The 18585-nt window shown below is 53.3% G+C and overlaps 6 protein-coding genes across 6 annotated transcripts; 4 read left to right on the top strand and 2 right to left on the bottom strand.

Annotated features, from left to right (window-relative positions):
• Positions 1-1430: 1430 nt before the first annotated feature.
• Positions 1431-2434, bottom strand: M406DRAFT_357550 (ribosomal protein L5). The gene is made up of 3 exons (XM_040923708.1): positions 2369-2434; positions 2168-2306; positions 1431-2039 (listed from the first exon to the last, which is right to left on the bottom strand). The coding sequence occupies exons 1-3, from the start codon at positions 2369-2371 to the stop codon at positions 1663-1665; spliced, it is 519 nt and encodes a 172-aa protein (XP_040773644.1). The 5' UTR covers positions 2372-2434; the 3' UTR covers positions 1431-1662.
• A 235-nt stretch (positions 2435-2669) lies between these two features.
• On the top strand, positions 2670-3978 carry M406DRAFT_357546 (Sm-like ribonucleoprotein). Its single transcript, XM_040923707.1, has 6 exons — positions 2670-2827; positions 2913-2921; positions 3018-3089; positions 3151-3456; positions 3510-3600; positions 3660-3978. The coding sequence occupies exons 1-6, from the start codon at positions 2801-2803 to the stop codon at positions 3800-3802; spliced, it is 648 nt and encodes a 215-aa protein (XP_040773643.1). The 5' UTR covers positions 2670-2800; the 3' UTR covers positions 3803-3978.
• Positions 3979-4400: 422 nt separating this feature from the next.
• On the top strand, positions 4401-5733 carry M406DRAFT_357545 (UPF0041-domain-containing protein). Its single transcript, XM_040923706.1, is given in 4 exon segments — positions 4401-4536; positions 4878-4950; positions 5047-5532; positions 5548-5733. The coding sequence occupies 3 exon segments, from the start codon at positions 4464-4466 to the stop codon at positions 5333-5335; spliced, it is 435 nt and encodes a 144-aa protein (XP_040773642.1). The 5' UTR covers positions 4401-4463; the 3' UTR covers positions 5336-5532; positions 5548-5733.
• Positions 5734-7797: 2064 nt separating this feature from the next.
• M406DRAFT_294414 (pyruvate carboxylase) lies at positions 7798-12913 on the top strand. Its single transcript, XM_040919138.1, has 11 exons — positions 7798-8156; positions 8314-8334; positions 8391-8398; positions 8491-8502; positions 8570-8607; positions 8665-8696; positions 8780-8899; positions 8986-9047; positions 9196-10944; positions 11039-12331; positions 12437-12913. Exons 1-11 carry the CDS (start codon positions 8045-8047, stop codon positions 12542-12544), a joined length of 3555 nt encoding a protein of 1184 aa, XP_040773641.1. The 5' UTR covers positions 7798-8044; the 3' UTR covers positions 12545-12913.
• Positions 12914-13277: 364 nt separating this feature from the next.
• M406DRAFT_263763 (nucleotide sugar dehydrogenase) lies at positions 13278-15468 on the bottom strand (the record flags this gene model as incomplete). Its single annotated transcript, XM_040917614.1, has 3 exons — positions 13278-14507; positions 14711-15165; positions 15255-15468. The coding sequence occupies 3 exons, from the start codon at positions 15466-15468 to the stop codon at positions 13278-13280; spliced, it is 1899 nt and encodes a 632-aa protein (XP_040773640.1).
• A 977-nt stretch (positions 15469-16445) lies between these two features.
• M406DRAFT_263117 (family 12 glycoside hydrolase) lies at positions 16446-18101 on the top strand (the record flags this gene model as incomplete). The annotated part of the gene is made up of 4 exons (XM_040917568.1): positions 16446-16623; positions 16708-16761; positions 16949-17360; positions 17687-18101. 4 exons carry the CDS (start codon positions 16446-16448, stop codon positions 18099-18101), a joined length of 1059 nt encoding a protein of 352 aa, XP_040773950.1.
• Positions 18102-18585: the final 484 nt, after the last annotated feature.

The raw sequence follows: 18585 nt of genomic DNA, 5'->3' as shown, positions 1-18585 counted from the left end.
GTAAAGAGGGAGGAGAAGAAGAGGACGAAAATGGAGAAATGGGCTTTATGGTCAAGCTGGAAGACGGGAAACGGGCAAAAGGAGTTTTGACGAATTACGACAATGCATATGACTGCAACAACTTTCAACATATCATTTGTTCATGATACCGACACCATATTCCCACGCTGCGCGCAGATTCTATCTCTTTTGTGAGACTGGGTGGTACGGTGTATTAGCTGGGTAAACAGTCCCCGGAGTTGGAGAGAATTTCAAAATGTATTCATCCCCTGGAATTTGTACTGCTCGCAAGTCATGAACATGCCTTAGACTTTGAGGCACCATGTTCGCACAGGCTTTTATGACACGCCCTACATCCTGACGAGTTGTAGACCAGATACGGGCTTGAGCACGTAGTCAAAGGCACCCAGCGGTCAACGCGTCTCCTCTCCTCGACAGTTTCTTTTACGTCATTCTACAATCATGCCACGCTGCCCAGCCTTCTCGACTTGAATAATGCGGTGGCCAGTTGGCCATGCACATGCGGTCTGTTCCCACCCCTTTGCTGGAGACGTAGACGACCCTTGAAGTACCGAGAAGCAGCCGCAACATGACTCCACTGCTCTTGGCTTGTGGACCGAAACACACTTCTTGTCCCTTTGTGACGTGCTGCTATAGGTCTATGTCCGTCGGTAGTGGACGGACTGATGATACTTCAGAATAGCCACGGTTGCAGGTGGAGTGTGTGGGTGAAGAAGTGAGCCGCTTGAGACAGACGTAGTTCGTCAAGATGGAGGACCCATGACTTGTGACACGGACAGAGGGCTTTTGCGGCACTGGAATAAGATGATTGGGAAACTTTGCCTCGTCTCGAAACCAGCGACCGGACGGTCACGATGGAGCCAGATTATGGGGTCAAGAAGCAGATTTCAAGACCCCATTTTTTGCACCGTAGAAGTGACACCTTAGTTGCGCGGTCACACACGACCGCCCGACGTGGCAGCTTGTCCATCCCCAAAAAGATGCGCAAGGATCACGGAAAGCATTCAGATGGTTGCTGCACATGCAACTGACTGAAGAGTGATGCGACTTTTCAACCGCAACGATGTATCGCCTTCTTGGAAGCTAGTGATATCGTCCAGTAGGCCCACATTGAATAAGATGCGGATGCTCAAAAGACGGTTTCCCAATACATCAACTAACTACCTACGAGTATCGTCCTTCTTGCAACGGAATGTGGATGCATTCCCAGGAAAGACTGTCGGCTACCGTACATGGCACATGTTGTCTGTCGACGAGTAAAGGTCAACGCCTTCTTGGAAATGAGGCGTGCTGCACCTGGTCGGCGTTCAGTGTCACATTCAACAGGACATTGAGCTGTCGGTCACATCCACGCGAATTGTCATTGCATATCACAAAAGACGAGAGCCGGTATGGTAGCCGGTCGGACTCTGAGGCCGTAGCTCGACTGATGACATTTCAGGAGCGAGCTAGATTGACGAGTGAGGATCGTCAAGGATTCAAATCTGAACCAAACTTCCGTGAAAACCATTTCCATCAGCAATCTCCAGATCAGATGCCACGCCATGTCCCAATGTCAAAAAGCACTCAGAAACTCCTTTTTTGTGATATCGTGTTGGTTCTTTTGGGAGAACCGATTCCTCCGCGGTGAGGGTGACCGATTTATCGGACAACGGCATCGAAGCGCTGCTTGAACCAACGGACGGTGTCGTCACGGGTGATGCGGTGAGAGGCACCGATACGGCCCTTGGCGCGCCGGCGGCGGACAACACGCTCACCAGGGCGGGTCATGCAGCAGTAGAAGTCCATGCCGTAGATACCGATACCGGGGTCGTACTTGATGCCGAGATCAATGTGCTCAGAGATACCGAAGCCGAAGTTGCCGGTCTCGCTGAAGTTGCGCTTGCGGAGCTCGTACTCCTTGACCTTCAGGCCACGCTCGAGAATCTCCTCGGCCTTGGGGCCACGAACGGTGACGTGGACAGCAATCTTCTCGTTACGGCGGATACCGAAGGTACGGACGGTGTAGCGGGCCTTGCCTGTGAAAGAGGGGGAGACGCATGTCAGAAGGGTTGGGTTTTCTTTTCTTTCCGTGTTTTGGGAGAGATGGTCCTGAGACACATCGGTGTGCTGTAGGGAAGGTAGGAAAGAGGGACTCGGTACGTACTGTAGACAGGTGTCTGACCAGACAGCTGCTCAAGCACCTTGGCGGCACGGGTCAGTCTGTCACCAGACTCGCCGACCGAGATGTTCAGGACGAGCTTCTGGATGCGGAGCTCCCGCATGGGGTTGTTGGCCTTCTCAGACTGCGTTGCTAATGTCAGTGCTGCGAATTCTTGAATCTTTACATCAATTGGAGCAGAATTACCATTTTGGCTGGGTGTCGTCAACGATCCTGATGGAAAAAGATTGACGAGAAGGTCGATGGTTGTTGCTGTTGGTTAGTAAAAGAAGGAAGTCGTAAAAAAAAACTGCGGAGGTGGAGGAAGTTGTGGAAAATCGAAAAGTGTGCGACAGTGAGACGCTAGTCCAATGTAGGTAAGGTCGTGAAGACTGCTGTGGTCCGTGCCCTCTTGTGCCTGGCAGCTATGCCGCGGCAGGCACTGGACCTAGAGCTGGGCGCGTCAAATTCATCCTGGAGTAGCCTTCATTCTAGTTGATAACCACTGCAAGCTGTCTGCTGAACTTGAAAGCTTCCTTGAAAGCTCTTGAGATCGCGACAACCCACAAGAGGTCACAACTGGCCTCATCAAATTTTTGAAACCAAGACAAGCTACTCTTGTAGCATTCTGTCGTAAAGATGTCGACCAACAAGCAAGGCAAGATGGTGAGTTGCTGCCTCCTCCAAATGCGTACCAAGCAAGTACCACCGAGGTTGACGAACAACAGACTGACACGATTCTCTTTAATAGGCCGGTTACGTACGTACATGCATCCTATCGTGGTTTCCCCTCGACTTCTTCGAGTATCATCGGCTCTCCCGCGTACCACCCAGCTCGCTGACACGCGTCTCATAGATCAACTACCGGATGCGGATCACCCTCATGGATGGCCGCCAGATGACCGGACAAATGCTGGCTTTCGACAAGGTGCGGACTTTTCGTTCCGATGAACCCCGTCTTATCGAACTTGCGTTAATCTCTGTTGCAGCACATGAATCTTGTTCTCGCCGATACCGAAGAGTTCCGAAAGACCAAGAAGCAGGCCAAGCCCGCCGCTCCTGGTGCAGGAGGCTCTTCGGCGCAAACCGTCTTGCAGGAGGAGAAGCGCACACTCGGCCTCGTGATCCTGCGAGGCAAGCACATCGTCTCCCTTTCTGTTGAATCACCGCCACCAGCGGACCCTAGCGCGCGTCTGGGCAAGTCGACAACCGGCGGAATCTCGACGACCCTGACGGGCGGTCCTGGTGTCGCGCGACCCGCTGGCCGAGGCGCCGTTCCCCCAGTGGCACTTGCTGTACGTACACCCTGCAGGAAATTATGTTGGGATGTTGCTGACGAACCGAAAAGGGACCCGCTCCGGGTGTTGGTGGCGTGCCGCCTCCCGGTTTCCCAGGCTTCCAAGGCGGACCTCCTCCTGGATTCCCTGGCCGCGGTGGTCGTAAGTACCCTCCCTGCTCTTGAGTCGGTAGATTCACCTTTATCCTAACGTCTTAATAGCCCCTCCTGGCTTCCCCGGCGCTCCTGGGGCCTTCCCTCCAGCTGGCTTCCCTGGCGCTCCAGGTAGCCAATTCCCTCCTGGCTTCCCTGGTGCTCCTGGCGGCCAGCCTCCTCCCGGCTTCAACCCTCCGCCTCGAAGATAATTGCGATTATACCCGAAACACACGCGTTTTCACCGGTCTAAATTTGAGATGGGACATTCTGGGCGTTCGGATGCTTTACAAAATTTGAGAGAACGGCGGGTCTGGCGGACACCTGTATCATAACGTAGATGGATATGAATACATCACCTCGGTGGAACACAACCAGACAATACATCCTTCAGGGGCTGCAAGAGACATGCACTTCTACTACGAATCTGCATGTTAACAAAACGAGACTGTGACTTGATTCTCCCCCTGACTTTCCTCAGGTTTCCGATCTTGTTGTGCAATGCCCCATGGAACTCAGATACTACTATTGCATGTACAGTGTGCTATAGTATATTGTATTAATTCCTGGCCAGCAGCTCCAGGTTCAGAGGCACCCCCCCCGGGCCCTCTCCCGCACCACCCAAACAGACCCTGGGACCGCTCTGCCGCTACAGCGGGTACGTACCGTACTACTGCACGCGAAAAGGTTCCCGGCAATCACCCGAACCGTCCAATGGCTCGCCGTAAATTTCTCAACGCCGATATCAATTTCGCGATAAACCTTTTGTCGAGCCCCGACGCTCAACAGGAAGAAGAAGAAAAAGTCACCCTCCAGCCAGCAGACTGCCACCACCTCGTCCGACCGAACGCTCGACGCAGCTGAATCACAAAGATGGCGGCCTTCATAAAAGCAATCAATGCGAAGATTCGCTCCAACAAATACACCGATTACATCTGCTCCACACGTATGTGAGAACCTCTGCTTTCGGGTGCCGTCGCCGTACCATTTACTCGGTGTCACAACCTGGACGTTATGCTCTGTTCTTCTGCCTTAGGAGGGTTTTCCTTTGGTGGCTTAAAGGGGCGATTGGGTCAAGACGTAGCATGGGCACCTGTAGGCGCGCGTGCATTGTGATGCTGCGGTCGCGACCATGCTGACAGCGCTGCCCTGTCTTACGCCACGATCACTATCTTCCTGGACGATGGGAAATACAGCAGCTTGTCTGGCCAGCCAGCGCACTACTACGCATGCTCTTTCTTTCTCTCTGCAGACACACAACTGACTGAACGGTTCGACAATGTGCAGACTTCTGGGGCCCGGTGTCGAACTTCGGTATCCCCATTGCCGCAGTGATGGACACACAAAAGTCTCCCGAGCTGTAGGTCTCTCTCCCGCCTACCTCCTTCCCTCTACCCACACCGCTTCAGGTGTTTCTATTTACCACTGCTGATCACGGCTTTCTTCGTTCCTCTAGCATCTCCGGCACCATGACCGGCGCCCTCACCATCTACTCGGCGACCTTCATGCGCTACGCCATGGCCGTCAGCCCTCGAAACTACCTCCTCTTCGCATGTCACTTTGTCAACGAGGGGTCCCAGCTCACGCAGGGCTACCGGTGGTATAACTGGCACTACAATGGTGGCCGCGAAAAGGCGATCACGTCGGGCGAGCTCGTGCTGGAGAAGGCCAAGGAGGGCGCCGAGAAGGCCAAGGAGAGCGTCAAGGAGGGCGTGCAGAAGGTGGAGGCGGCGGTGAGCAAGTGAGGGAGGGAGTCCTCTATAGTGATGATATCTGCGAAGAGCGGGGAGGATAAGGGGGTAAAAAGAGCAATAGCTAGGATGGGCACTGTGTACTCTGCAGAATCTAAAACTCTCTCTGGTAGTGTGGCTGGTGGTGTGAAGGGACAGCCGGTCAATGCGGACTGCCCCAAGGGTAGTAGGCAGCTGTCGGCGGATTGAAGGAGCGAGAGGGCGTGGAAAGGGTCCTCCCCTCAGTGACCTTATGGTGCAGAGTGGCAGGGGCACCACTTGGGTTGTATCATAACGGGCGCGTGCTGCTTTGTATCATGCGATGCAGGCCTGACTTGGCGAGCCTCGACACGTCAGCAGCAAGTATTATTTTAAACTTTCCGACAATCATCTTGAGTCATCCTTTTCAATAGGACCGTATGTGTTGCAGAGGCCCCCTGCCATCGTTGAACACGAGACGTACGCTTGACGATCCGTGGGCACTTGACACGGCTTGTACGGGACCGCGGACCGTTTCTCTTGGCCCGTCCGAGATCGAAGGCCAAGATCACAGGGACAAGATCCTAGGCGTGCAATGTGACAAGCCCGAACTGGCATCTCCAGGGTGTAGTGGAACGAGAACAGAGGTGAAGGGTCATCGCAGGCCGGTGGGTGCACAGGCTGACTGTCCATGGCGTACATCGAGCAATGTTGGACAGAGAACAGACCACACTTCCTATGAATAATTGACTTGACGCATGCATCTTGGCAAGCGAATTTTTCAACGAAGCAACAAAAGGCGTGAAAATCCTCTTCTAGCCGCGAAACTAGATACAGATTATTTGGTGTTGATCGCTATGAGGAGAAAGAATCTACAAACAACATCGTAACCACATCGTAACCGAGGAAATTGAGCCCGGCCAAATGGATACAACCATTTTCGCTGTATGCAGTCATACATTCTGCCGAGGTCGGCGGGATAAGACTAAGGACGGAAAAATTCCCCAACTGTCACAATGGATCCTCGCTATTTTTCCCACTATTTTTTCCCTTTTGATCTTTGTCAAGGGATGGTTCTTCTATTTCTCGGCGATAGGACGGGACGCTGAGGGATATAAAGAGAGAGAAAAAAGAAGAAGAAAAATTGACGCAAGATCTGGACCCCGAGATGAAGCCAGGAAGAAGCTGAACCGACAGGGCTGGCTGGACTTGGAGAATGGGCCCCCAAATCGGGACATTTAGTACGTACTTACTCAGGCGACTCCGTATTACTATGGTACACGCATAGTAGTATCTGCTCTGAGGAGTAGCAGCAGCCACTGCAAGACCGACAGATCTCGGATCGTACTATTAGCACAACCTATCAAGGAGAACAGAGGATCGGGCTACACAAAAACATACTTGTCCTCGGTTATATAGCCTCGTGCGTGTACTCTGCGTGACGGTCTTACCAGACTCGCGGTGACAATAGACCGAACGGGCGATATAGCCGCTCGTCGACCGAGGGGAATCAACATATGGAGTTAGGGGAGAGAAAATGGACGGTATGGAAAAGAAGATCCATGATGAACGATCGATGCACGATCCTGCGTATCAGCAGCTATCTCGGCCCTCTGGTTGGGCCCAGAGATCTTTTCCTCTTCAGGCATGGGACAGAGACTCCGACCCACCCAGATCTCTCATACTACTGTAGTATTATTGTATTCTTGGTGGTCCAGAAAAAGAGGAAAAATTAAATTCAGGAAATCCTATGCGTCACAGCCAAGATGCAGTCGGCCTGCAGCAACCTTCAGATGCAGAAGGTCGGCCAGATGCCGTCTCGCGGCCAAGAGGTCTGTTCTGGAGCCTTGCAGGTTATTGTAACCACGGACTGTAACAAGGCTGTCTTGGCAGAGTAGGACAAGATATAAGCTCAGGCTTAGAAAGGAGGGTACTGTGTAGATCGAGTCAGAGTGAGGTCGTGTGTGGATGAAATGTGCATGGGTTTACTGAGAACAAACACCATGACATGCATCTCAAAATGTGACATGTAGACAATTGCTACATACATGCTGCATAAGCATTGCCTGCCTCTGCCTTTCTCTCTTTCGCCTGTGCTGCCAGCATGACTTGAATCATGGGAGCGAGGATGACAGCGAGATAAGGGAAATTTGAAGCAGACATCACGTATTGAGAGAAGAACCTCTTATGACAAGAAAAGAAGACATAAATAAATGCTTGGGATTCCCCATAAATGACACACACTCTGACACAGCAAGCACAGTTAGTAGGGCCATGGGAAGCTAGAGAGCTAGAGCTAAGTAGCTTGCCCTGCCCATGTGAAAGGTAAACCCCTCACTAAGCTCGTTATTCCCTGTCCCGCGCCGCCCGCCCTCTATTTTTCTCAATCTAGCACATCCATCACCCCACGTACATATCCCATTGACGGCCCATCCTCCCCCACATTCGACCTACTGCTGTCCAGCCAACCTAACATTCCCTGGAACAGAATTTGGTCTGCCGCAACCTCGTGACAACTTCTTTTGATCACAACAGAAAGCACGACGCGCTCCCTCTTATTGACCAGCAAGCCCTCCTCTCTGCGTCAGCAGCTGTCAATCCTTCCACATTCCCCTCTCTGCACTGCCTTCCATCGCCGACCAGCTCGCTTGTCTGAGCCCCACCCTCACGACACCCTGCAAGGGAGTCGTCGTACCTCAACTATTACTTCCCAATTGGTCCTGCCACCTGCAACAGTGACCAAAGATGGCGGAGACACAGTACGACGAGGTCTTTGAGGATGACGCTCCTAAGCAGGAGCGGACTGTCCACCGCATGCGGGCCAATTCATCCATCATGCAGGTGAACAAGATTCTGGGTACGTCACAGAGCCATCCACCCCATCAGAGCAGCACTACTCCTGGAGAGGACCTACAAGCTTGAGGAGCAGTGCAGCATTGTTGTCCCATCAGTTCTCTGTCCTCCTGCCCAGACAGGAAAACCAGTGTTTGGCTAACCATCCATCTTTCGCACAGTTGCCAACCGTGGAGAAATTCGTAAGTTGACCTCCCAAGCCTCTTCTATCAAGGGTTGTTGCTAACACTCGACGCAGCCATTCGTGTAGGTCTTTCACGCATGCATATAGGACAAACATTGACCCATGTGGTCTTTGTGTACTCATCGCTGACAACATTCACCTTCTGATCATGTAGATCTTCAGAACAGTAAGTGTCCGACCTTTGGGGGGCTGTGGTGCTTTTTCTTGCAATGCTGACCCGACCTGCTCCCTAGGCCCACGAGCTGTCACTTCACACCATTGCTGTCTTCAGGTATGTCGCTGGTCCTTGTATCTACTCATTTCTTTCCATAATACTAATTCTTTGTAGCTATGAGGACCGCCTCAGCATGCACCGGCAAAGTACGACCCAACCCCCTTCCTCCCCTCCCAACAAAAACGAGCTATACCCAAATACTGACCGTTGTGGTTGTGCTGGTAAACAGAGGCCGACGAGGCTTACGTCATTGGCAAGCGAGGACAGTACAAGCCTGTGGGCGCTTATCTGGCTGGCGATGAGATTATCAAGATCGCAAAGGAGCATGGCGCGCAGATGATCCACCCTGGTCAGTATAGTCCGAACATCTGAGGCTCCACGGCGTGATACTTCTGGTGTCCGCGACGAGACTCGAAACGCTAACACGCTCGGAAGGTTACGGTTTCTTGTCCGAGAATGCCGAGTTCGCCCGCAATGTCGAGAAGGCTGGCCTTATTGTGAGTGTTTACTTTTGGTTTTCCCCTTGTTTTTTTTTCTCTTGTTGTTGCTGTTGCCATCGCGCCCGGCTGTAGCCGGCCATGTATGCAACCTCGGTTACTTTGCACCAATGAGGGCCTAGCTGATGCTTTTCTGCCTGTGAAATAGTTCATTGGACCCTCCCCTGATGTGATCGACGGGTTGGGCGACAAGGTCTCGGCCCGGAAGCTCGCCATCGCTGCCAACGTCCCTGTCGTCCCTGGAACCGAGGGCGCTGTGGAGAAGTTCGAGGAGGTTCAGGCCTTTACGGACAAGTATGGCTTCCCTGTCATCATCAAGGCCGCCTACGGAGGTGGTGGTCGTGGAATGCGCGTCGTCCGCGATGGCGAGTCACTCCAGGAGTCCTTTGAGCGGGCCACATCCGAGGCCAAGTCTGCCTTTGGCAACGGAACCGTCTTTGTCGAGCGGTTCCTGGACAAGCCCAAGCACATCGAGGTCCAGCTGCTCGGAGACAACCACGGAAACCTGGTGCACCTGTACGAGCGTGACTGCTCCGTCCAGCGCAGACACCAGAAAGTCGTCGAGATTGCCCCGGCCAAGGACCTGCCGGTCGATGTGCGCGACGCCATCCTGAACGACGCCGTCCGGCTGGCAAAGTCAGTCAACTATCGCAATGCGGGCACCGCCGAGTTCCTGGTCGACCAGCAGAACCGGTACTACTTCATCGAGATCAACCCTCGTATCCAGGTTGAGCACACAATTACTGAGGAGATCACGGGTATCGATATCGTGGCCGCCCAGATCCAGATCGCCGCCGGCGCCACGCTTGCGCAGCTCGGCCTGACCCAGGACCGCATCTCGACTCGAGGCTTCGCCATCCAGTGCCGTATCACCACCGAGGATCCCGCCAAGAACTTCCAGCCGGACACGGGCCGAATCGAGGTCTACCGGTCTGCTGGTGGCAACGGTGTCCGTCTCGACGGTGGAAACGGCTTTGCTGGTGCCGTCATTACCCCATACTATGACTCCATGTTGGTCAAGTGTACCTGCCATGGCTCCACATATGAGATTGCCCGCCGAAAGGTTCTGCGTGCCCTTGTCGAGTTCCGCATCCGTGGTGTCAAGACAAACATTCCTTTCCTCCTTTCCCTCCTCAACCACCCAACCTTTATTGACGGCAACTGCTGGACCACTTTCATCGATGATACCCCCCAGCTCTTCGACCTCATCGGCTCGCAGAACCGCGCCCAGAAGCTGCTGGCCTACCTGAGTGATCTCCTTGTTAACGGCAGCAGTATCAAGGGTCAGATTGGCGACCCCAAGTTCAAAGGCGACATCATCCTGCCGGAGCTTCTGGACGATGCCGGAAAGAAGCTGGATGTCTCATCGCCATGCACCAAGGGCTGGCGCAACATCATCGTGGAGCAGGGCCCCGAAGCCTTCGCGAAAGCTGTTCGTCAGTACAAGGGCTGTCTTCTAATGGACACCACCTGGAGAGATGCGCACCAGTCCCTGCTCGCTACACGTGTGCGCACCGTGGACCTGTGCAACATCGCCAAGGAGACCAGCCACGCCCTCTCCAACCTCTACAGTCTGGAGTGTTGGGGAGGAGCCACTTTCGACGTGGCCATGCGCTTCCTTTACGAGGACCCTTGGGATAGGCTGCGCAGGATGCGCAAGCTGATCCCCAACATCCCGTTCCAGATGCTTCTCCGTGGTGCCAACGGAGTTGCCTACGCATCTCTGCCCGACAATGCCATTGAGCACTTCGTCAAGCAGGCCAAGGACAACGGTGTTGATATTTTCCGTGTCTTTGATGCTCTGAACGATATCGATCAGCTCGAGGTCGGTATTAAGGCTGTCCACAAGGCTGGTGGTGTGGTCGAAGGCACTGTCTGCTACAGCGGTGATTTCCTTGTAAGTTGACATTGGTCCATCTCTCCCCTAGAGCCTTCCTTGGGCTCCTCTCTGTGCCTTTTACCTTTCGCGTTACTAACTCTTTTTTCATCAGAACCCCGCCAAGAAATACAACCTGCCGTACTACCTGGACCTGGTCGACAAGCTTGTCAAGCTGAACATCCACGTCCTCGGTATCAAGGACATGGCGGGTGTCCTGAAGCCTTATGCTGCCAAGCAGCTGATCGGCTCCATCCGCAAGAAGTATCCTGACCTGCCCATCCACGTTCACACCCACGACTCGGCTGGTACGGGCGTCACCTCCATGGTTGCTTGCGCCGAGGCTGGTGCGGATGCTGTGGACGCCTGCAGTGACAGCATGTCCGGTATGACTTCTCAGCCCAGCATTAATGCTCTGCTCGCATGTCTCGAGGGCACCAACCTCGATCCTGGCCTGAATGTCCACCACGTTCGTGCCCTCGACACCTACTGGCAACAGCTGCGCCTGCTGTACTCGCCCTTCGAGGCCCATCTTACCGGACCCGATCCTGAGGTGTACGAGCACGAAATCCCTGGCGGTCAGCTCACCAACATGATGTTCCAGGCCCAGCAGCTCGGTCTAGGCTCGCAGTGGCTCGAGACCAAGAAGGCCTATGAGCACGCCAATGACCTTCTCGGCGACATTGTCAAGGTCACCCCGACTTCCAAGGTTGTCGGTGACCTTGCTCAGTTCATGGTGTCGAACAAGCTTAGCCCTGAGGATGTCAAGGCCCGAGCCAAGGAGCTTGACTTCCCCGGCTCTGTCCTGGAGTTCTTCGAAGGCCTCATGGGTCAGCCGTACGGAGGCTTCCCTGAGCCTCTTCGCACAGACGCCCTCCGCGGCCGCAGGAAGATGGACAAGCGCCCTGGTCTGTACCTGGAGCCTGTGGACTTTGCCAAGGTCCGCAAGGAGCTGGGCAGCAAGTACGGCACTGTCGACGAGTGCGACGTCGCCTCGTACGTCATGTACCCGAAGGTGTTCGAGGACTACAAGAAGTTCACGCAGAAGTACGGCGACTTGTCGGTGCTGCAGACACAGAAGTTCCTGGCCAAGACGGAGATTGGCGAGGAGTTCCACGTGGAGCTGGAGAAGGGCAAGGTGCTGATTCTCAAGCAGCTGGCCGTGGGACCGCTGAGCGAGCACACTGGCCAGCGTGAGGTGTTCTGGGAGGTCAATGGAGAAGTGCGCCAGGTCACCACCGACGACAAGAAGGCCTCTGTCGAGAACGTCACCAGGCCCAAGGCCGACCCGTCCGACTCTAGCCAGGTCGGTGCCCCGATGGCCGGTGTCCTGGTGGAGCTCCGCGTGCACGAGGGCTCGGACGTCAAGAAGGGAGATCCGCTTGCTGTGCTGAGCGCTATGAAGATGGTGAGTTGTTCCCCGCTTCGACAGATGCTGCTTAAAGTGCCATACCCCGTCACATGTGACATGACAAACCACTGATCAAAACTAACATGAGTTGAACGCAACTAGGAAATGTCCATTACCGCCCCCCACAACGGCAAGGTCTCGGGACTCCAGGTCCGCGAGGGCGACTCCGTCGACGGAACGGATTTGGTCTGCAAGATCGTCAAGGGCTAATCCAAGCCTGGGCATCAGGCTAGCGAGTCGAGAGCTTTTGGTTCGTTGCCAAGTGTGTTGAAGAGAAAGACACTCTTTCCTGTGCTCTAGATTCCCCCCCCCTTTTTTTTTTCCACGGCGGCGTGAGGAGTGCGCTACGCAAGATGATGGACTGGGCTCACTGCCTCATGTAAACATCTAAGCCTTGCTGTTCTTTTTTCTGTGGTTGGACAGGCAACACTCATGGAAAGTGGAATTTCTCCAGCCCTTCCTTTTATGCAGGCCATGCAGAAGATATGATCAAAGGGGAGAAAAATTCAACAACTTGTGTAAATTCGATTAGTACAGTACAAGGAGTTACGGTCAAGGATCAATTAAACCTTTCGTTTATCAGTTTCCCTGGAATGTGTCTCCGAAATGTTCCCTAATTTTTGTGCCCCCCCCCCCCCCCCCCGGGCCTCGGGCACTGTATCATGGTAGTGGTAGTATCATGACTTGCAGCATTCATCCCGAAAATTTCGTGTCCCACATTTTACATTGATCTGTAGATTCTACGCTGTTTGCAGAGACATACTCACTTCTCTTTCTGCATGTTCTAGAGCGTCGGTTTCCTTTTATGTCATTGGGTCTGATGTGGTCGCACAATACGATGACAGAATGTCTATTTGTATTCAGTTTAGATGGTCCTAATGGAGCAAAGGGACTCGACCAACTCAGACATCGATGTCATGGAGGCAACCCCATGTCGTGATAATCATAGCCCTTTACCGATGCTGTGAACTTGGAAACCAAGTGATCTAAGGTACTGGCCATCGACTACATTGCGGCCGTCAAAGATCCAGCTGTGGTCTTCCATCATGGCCGAGACAGCCTCCCAATCAACGAAATCATCGTTGCCAGACAATTCCAGCGTTCTCTGGCAGTGTGGACAGCCTGATTTGCATGCATCCAAGGGCAGCAGGCGTTCCAATGGGTCATCGGAGTGTGCCGTGCCAGCCGCGCGGCTGTTGGCCACCTCCTGCTCGAGAACGCTGATGTCCACCTCACTGTACTCTTTGCTGGACGCCTCGCAAAAGAGGCTTGAAAAATAGTTGTCGTTGTGGGGGATTAACGCAGTGTGGTTCTTGGAAGCGATGGCTGATGCACGTGGGCCGCGGAATTGATCCCACTGCGTCAGGATGCAGACAGCTGAGGCGCCGTCGACTGCCTCCCTCCATCCATTCGTGACTTTCATGCGAGCCGTCTCAGACTTGTCCTCCATGGCCCGCTTCATCTCCTCTTTGATCTCGTCCGGAACACAGCCTGGGTCGAAGATAGCCACCTCTCGCGGCAGCTCAGCCACCAGCTTCTCAATGACATGCACGGCAACACTGTTGCGCGTGTCATTCGTGCCATCCTTGAAAGCAAATCCAAACACGGCCACCTTCTTGCCCCGCAAGGTCCCGTTCAGTCTACCGATCACCGCACTGGCAAACCTCTCCCGCTGGTACTTGTTGATCGCCAGCACGCTGGTCCAGTACTCAGCCACCTCGTCCAGGTGCAGACAGCGCGCCAGGTACGCAAGGTTCAGGATATCCTTCTCAAAACAGCTCCCGCCGAACCCAACACCGGCATGCAGGAATCTGGGCCCGATCCTCGCGTCCGCCCCGAGCGCGCGGCTGACCTCGTCCACATCGGCGCCGAGCTCCTCGCACAGCGCGCTGACGGCGTTGATGCTGCTGATGCGCTGCGCCAGCATCGCGTTGGCGACGAGCTTGGCCAGCTCAGACGAGAAGGTGTTGACGGTCAGGATGCGGTCCGTGGGGATCCAGGACGCGTAGATGGCCTGCAGGGACGCGGCGGCCTGGCGGCCTGAAGGGTTGTTGGGCTGGCTGCCGATGAGGATGCGGTCGGGGTTGGTGAGGTTGGCGACGGCGGAGCCCTCGGCGAGGAATTCTGGGTTGGAGAGGACCTCGAAGGATGCGTCGGGACGGTGCTGACGGAGCTGTTTGTGAAGCAGTCAGCAAAATCTTTGTTTGCTACCGTGGTGGTTTTCTTTCGATTCTTGTACTTGTCTCGGGTGAAGACCGAGACATGTTGCGGGTAGGTGTGCATGTTCTGCATGTGCGCAGAGACAGAAGCTGCATTACGGCCGCGTCATGATTGTGGGTGCGACTTGCAGATGAGACCTCGGGAGACTGGACTTACAATGTTTGAGATGATCGTTGCCGTTCCACACGGCACTGTGCTCTTCTCAACGACCACGGCGCCGTCCCTGGCGTGCGTCGCGATGGTCCTCGTGGCCGCTTCGAGAGCACAGAGGTCAGCGCTGGCGCCAGCACCGACACCATACATCTTGGTTGGTGTGTTGACGCAGATGAAGATGATGTCTGCCTCGCTGATACAAGTATTGACATTGCATGAGAAGAACAGGTTGGGTTTCCTGGCGAGGATGTGAATCGAGTTCCTCGACTCGGGCGCAGGCAAAGTCACTGTGGTGGCCTTGGTCCCGTCGCGAGCAATACGGACAATCTTTGGAAGGCCGTTCTCGTGAATGGGCAGGTGATTCGAGTTCCATGCTGCGATGCGCTGGGCGTTGAGATCGACTACGTTGACTGTGATATGCGGGTTGTGGTATGCAATCAATGCTGCGGTTGGACCTCCTGAAACACATACACACACAATATAGAGTCAGTCAACGACGGATTTTTTTCCAGCAATTCGCATAGGGTTTCCGAGCAAAATTGCGTACCAACGAACCCTGCACCAACAAAGCAGATGCTCTTCACAGACGGCGTGGATGGTACAGCAGTGACTGTATCAGAGCGAGTGTGTCGTGTCACGACGTCGTCAGCCTTGCGCTCAGGAGACTCGACACGCGAGCTAGAGGACGACGTAGCTGGTGTGGCAGCATCTGAACCACATTTGTCTGACGCAGAAGAGCTGGAAGCCGTCAAGGGCTCCATGCTCGTGTTCCGCGTCATCTGTGGGATATCGATCAATACCGGGAATGTTGTCATGATCAAATGGAAAGCATAAGTGCCAAGAATAGATGAGTGAGTCCAAACAAGAACAAAGATGTCCTTGTGGCAGATTGATAAGCGTAAAGTTCCGAGTCTTAAAACCTGCAGCTTTTCGATGATCAAATCACGATAGTTCCAGCTGTCATGTGTTGAATCTATCAGCCAGCATATAGACTTTTATATTTGTACTGCATGGCAGCTGGACTTGGACTAGTTGCAGGTGAAGTGGAACAATGACCTGGTGAGCTGATTTTAAGGAAAGTTGTGGTGTGAACCAGTTGCAGTAATGTTTAATTCATGCACTTTATTCGTAGATGCTTCTTATCTACGCCTACTTGGGTTAGCTGTTGCTTCACAAGATGGACAACCTATTTATCAATGAACATCCTTCCTCTTATAAGAGCCACTTCCCAAGGCCATCATTGCCTCATTGGAAGATCATAACCCATTTGTGAATACTGCAAGTAACGATCTTCTACTATTGAAGTTTAGTACTTTAAAGTGCCAACTTCAAATATACTTTGACCAGGTGACAAAGCTGTATTCATCCTTCATGGCTCAGGTACTATTCAGTGCAATGCACAGTGTACAGATTCATGGCAGAGATTAGAACACAAAGATTGTACTTCCAACGTTCACAAGTAATCTTCAGATCTGTAATAGGGTCAATGGTCACTCACTTATCTTTCGTCTGTGCGTCTATACATCCTTATTGTACCTGTGACTACTTGCTGAACAGCCATGATCTAGTCGCTTTCATCACCCTGTCCCCACATACTTTCTGCATGTTCAAGCCACTTGACATATTATTCGACTTCAGTCTTCTACTCTCCCCAGTTTTAACCTACGGCTTGCTACTATCGGTGTGCCTATTATCACTTTGGTCCATCTTTTCAGTCTTGGTTTGACATTGGCCCAACATGAGGTCTACTCCATTCCTCACCACTACCACTAGCTTCCTGCTTTTCCTCTACGGAGCAAAAGCTAGCCAGCCACAGTCCCTCTCCTTGTCAGAAAGCTCCTCTTCTCAGCCATCTGATGGCTACGATGCTACTATATGTGGCCAGAATGCATACGCGGGCAATTCTGGCTTCTCATGTAAGCAAGAACGCCCCTTATCTTTGGACTCGTTTGTTTTTCGCACATTCGGACTTTGAATGAAGCTCACCACGAAAATTTTAGACAGCTCTGATGCTTGGAACCCCGAAAGTGGCGGGTTTCAATGTCTCTCTGTAAGTTCGGAAACTGTCCTTTCCTCTCCTATTCTTTCCCTTTCCCCTCAATGTCCCGAAGCCAGACCAGAGCGAAAAGAATGTTCCACGCCTATGAGACATTTCCTCTTGGCAAAGGAGACGAGCAGGCTAGATATCATGTGCTAATAGAAGACGACTGCGTCTCGTATGTTACCAGGTCGTCAATGGAGACTCGACTACCCTCGCTGGTTTCGACGCCACTTGGCACTGGCCAGTCGATGCCTACACCGTCCATTCATACCCCCACGTCACACTTTCTTCGGACAACCTACCCGTGCCCCTGTCCAATCTCTCGGGGCTTCGCTTGGTTGCAGGATGGGCAATGTCCCCTGGGACGATCTCGACGGTTCGTGACCTCTCGGCGCGGACTGGCGTCGACACAAGCGGGCTGAACAATGTCAAAGCCAAGGCCAACGTCGCCTTCGACATGTTCCTCGATGTGGACAAGGAAAACTCTACGTCCGCCACGGCTGCGGCCTACGAGATGATGATCTGGATCGGGCGTATTGGCAGTCCTTACCCGCTGGGATACAACACCGAGAACGCCACCTGTTACACGCAGCAGTTGGGCCATTACGATTTGTAAGTTGAGATTTTTCCACAGCTTTGTCCGGCAGTCATCCCAGTCAGACCTCAGGCATCCTTCATTCCAGCCCAGTCCAGCTGGTCCCTGAGCTTTTGTGTACCCCCATCCCTTTACAATCTTGTCCCTCTCCGCCCACCCTCGTGTGGACTTGACCAAAAACTCGGCCGAGCATGCGCTGCTAGGTGCATGGTCTCGGCTTGCACCAATCTTGGAGAAGGGGAGCCTGTCGTGTCACCGGTCACACAACAAGCCGCAGACATGGAACCCCGTCACATCAACATACCGTGTTGCAACAATAACTAACCAGGAACACTGTTACAAGCACGCTTTATGTGGGCCAAAACTCCCGAGGCGCCAGTGTCTTTACATGGGTTTCACCATCCGACGAGACGAGCTTCAACGAGGACATCTCACCGCTGCTGCAGTACCTTTGGCGGAACCAGCTCGTGCCTGCTGATGCCTGTCTTGGGCTCGTCGAGTTCGGTTCCGAGGCATATCATTCTCAGGCCAACGTAACGTTCAGCGCGGCTAATTTCACAATGACAGCGTGGGATGGAGAGCCGCCCAAGCTTGAGCTGGATCCCGTGGGCGAAAAGTGCGCGAGCCCCACCAGCCCAGCGAGTCCGCAAAGCAGTGTAGATTCGAAGAAAGGTCAGGCGGTCAGGGCAAAAGTTGGATCGGTGTGGATGTACATGGCGTCTTCCTCTCTGCTTTGCATCTTCGTGGCTGTTAGCTAGGACAGTGGCTTTGTCCCTTCGGAAATGAAGTAGTTATGCTCCGTTGACTCTCATATGAAGTTTGTCCGGACCTTAGACCCGATATCAGTTACCATTTTGTTATGGTCACTACAAGCCATGATGACTTAATCGTCAACCTTTTACTTTACCACTACCTGGACATCGTGTAAACTCTCGCATTTCCATTCCATTTAGATGTTGTCCTCCTTCAGCTGTCCGTTGGCTTGATTTCGCCACGTTTGTCCACGCCGACACACGCATCAACTTAAGCCACCCGGAATATGCGCAGTCCGACCGCCACTTTTCTTCAGTCTTCCTGCATTCTGCGAACATGAAGCCATTCGTGTTGATGCTATCATCCGAGATGGATTGTAGCATCATGCCGTCTCCCGAGATCAATGTTGTAGCACCTGCATTCCTTAGCATGCTCTTGTGCCTAATATGCTTTAAGATGCCAATCTCATGTTACTAGTGGTACTTTACG

Source organism: Cryphonectria parasitica (genome assembly GCF_011745365.1).
Source record: "Cryphonectria parasitica EP155 unplaced genomic scaffold M406scaffold_7, whole genome shotgun sequence".
NCBI lineage: Eukaryota > Fungi > Ascomycota > Sordariomycetes > Diaporthales > Cryphonectriaceae > Cryphonectria > Cryphonectria parasitica.
This window is presented reverse-complemented; position numbering and strand designations above follow the sequence as displayed.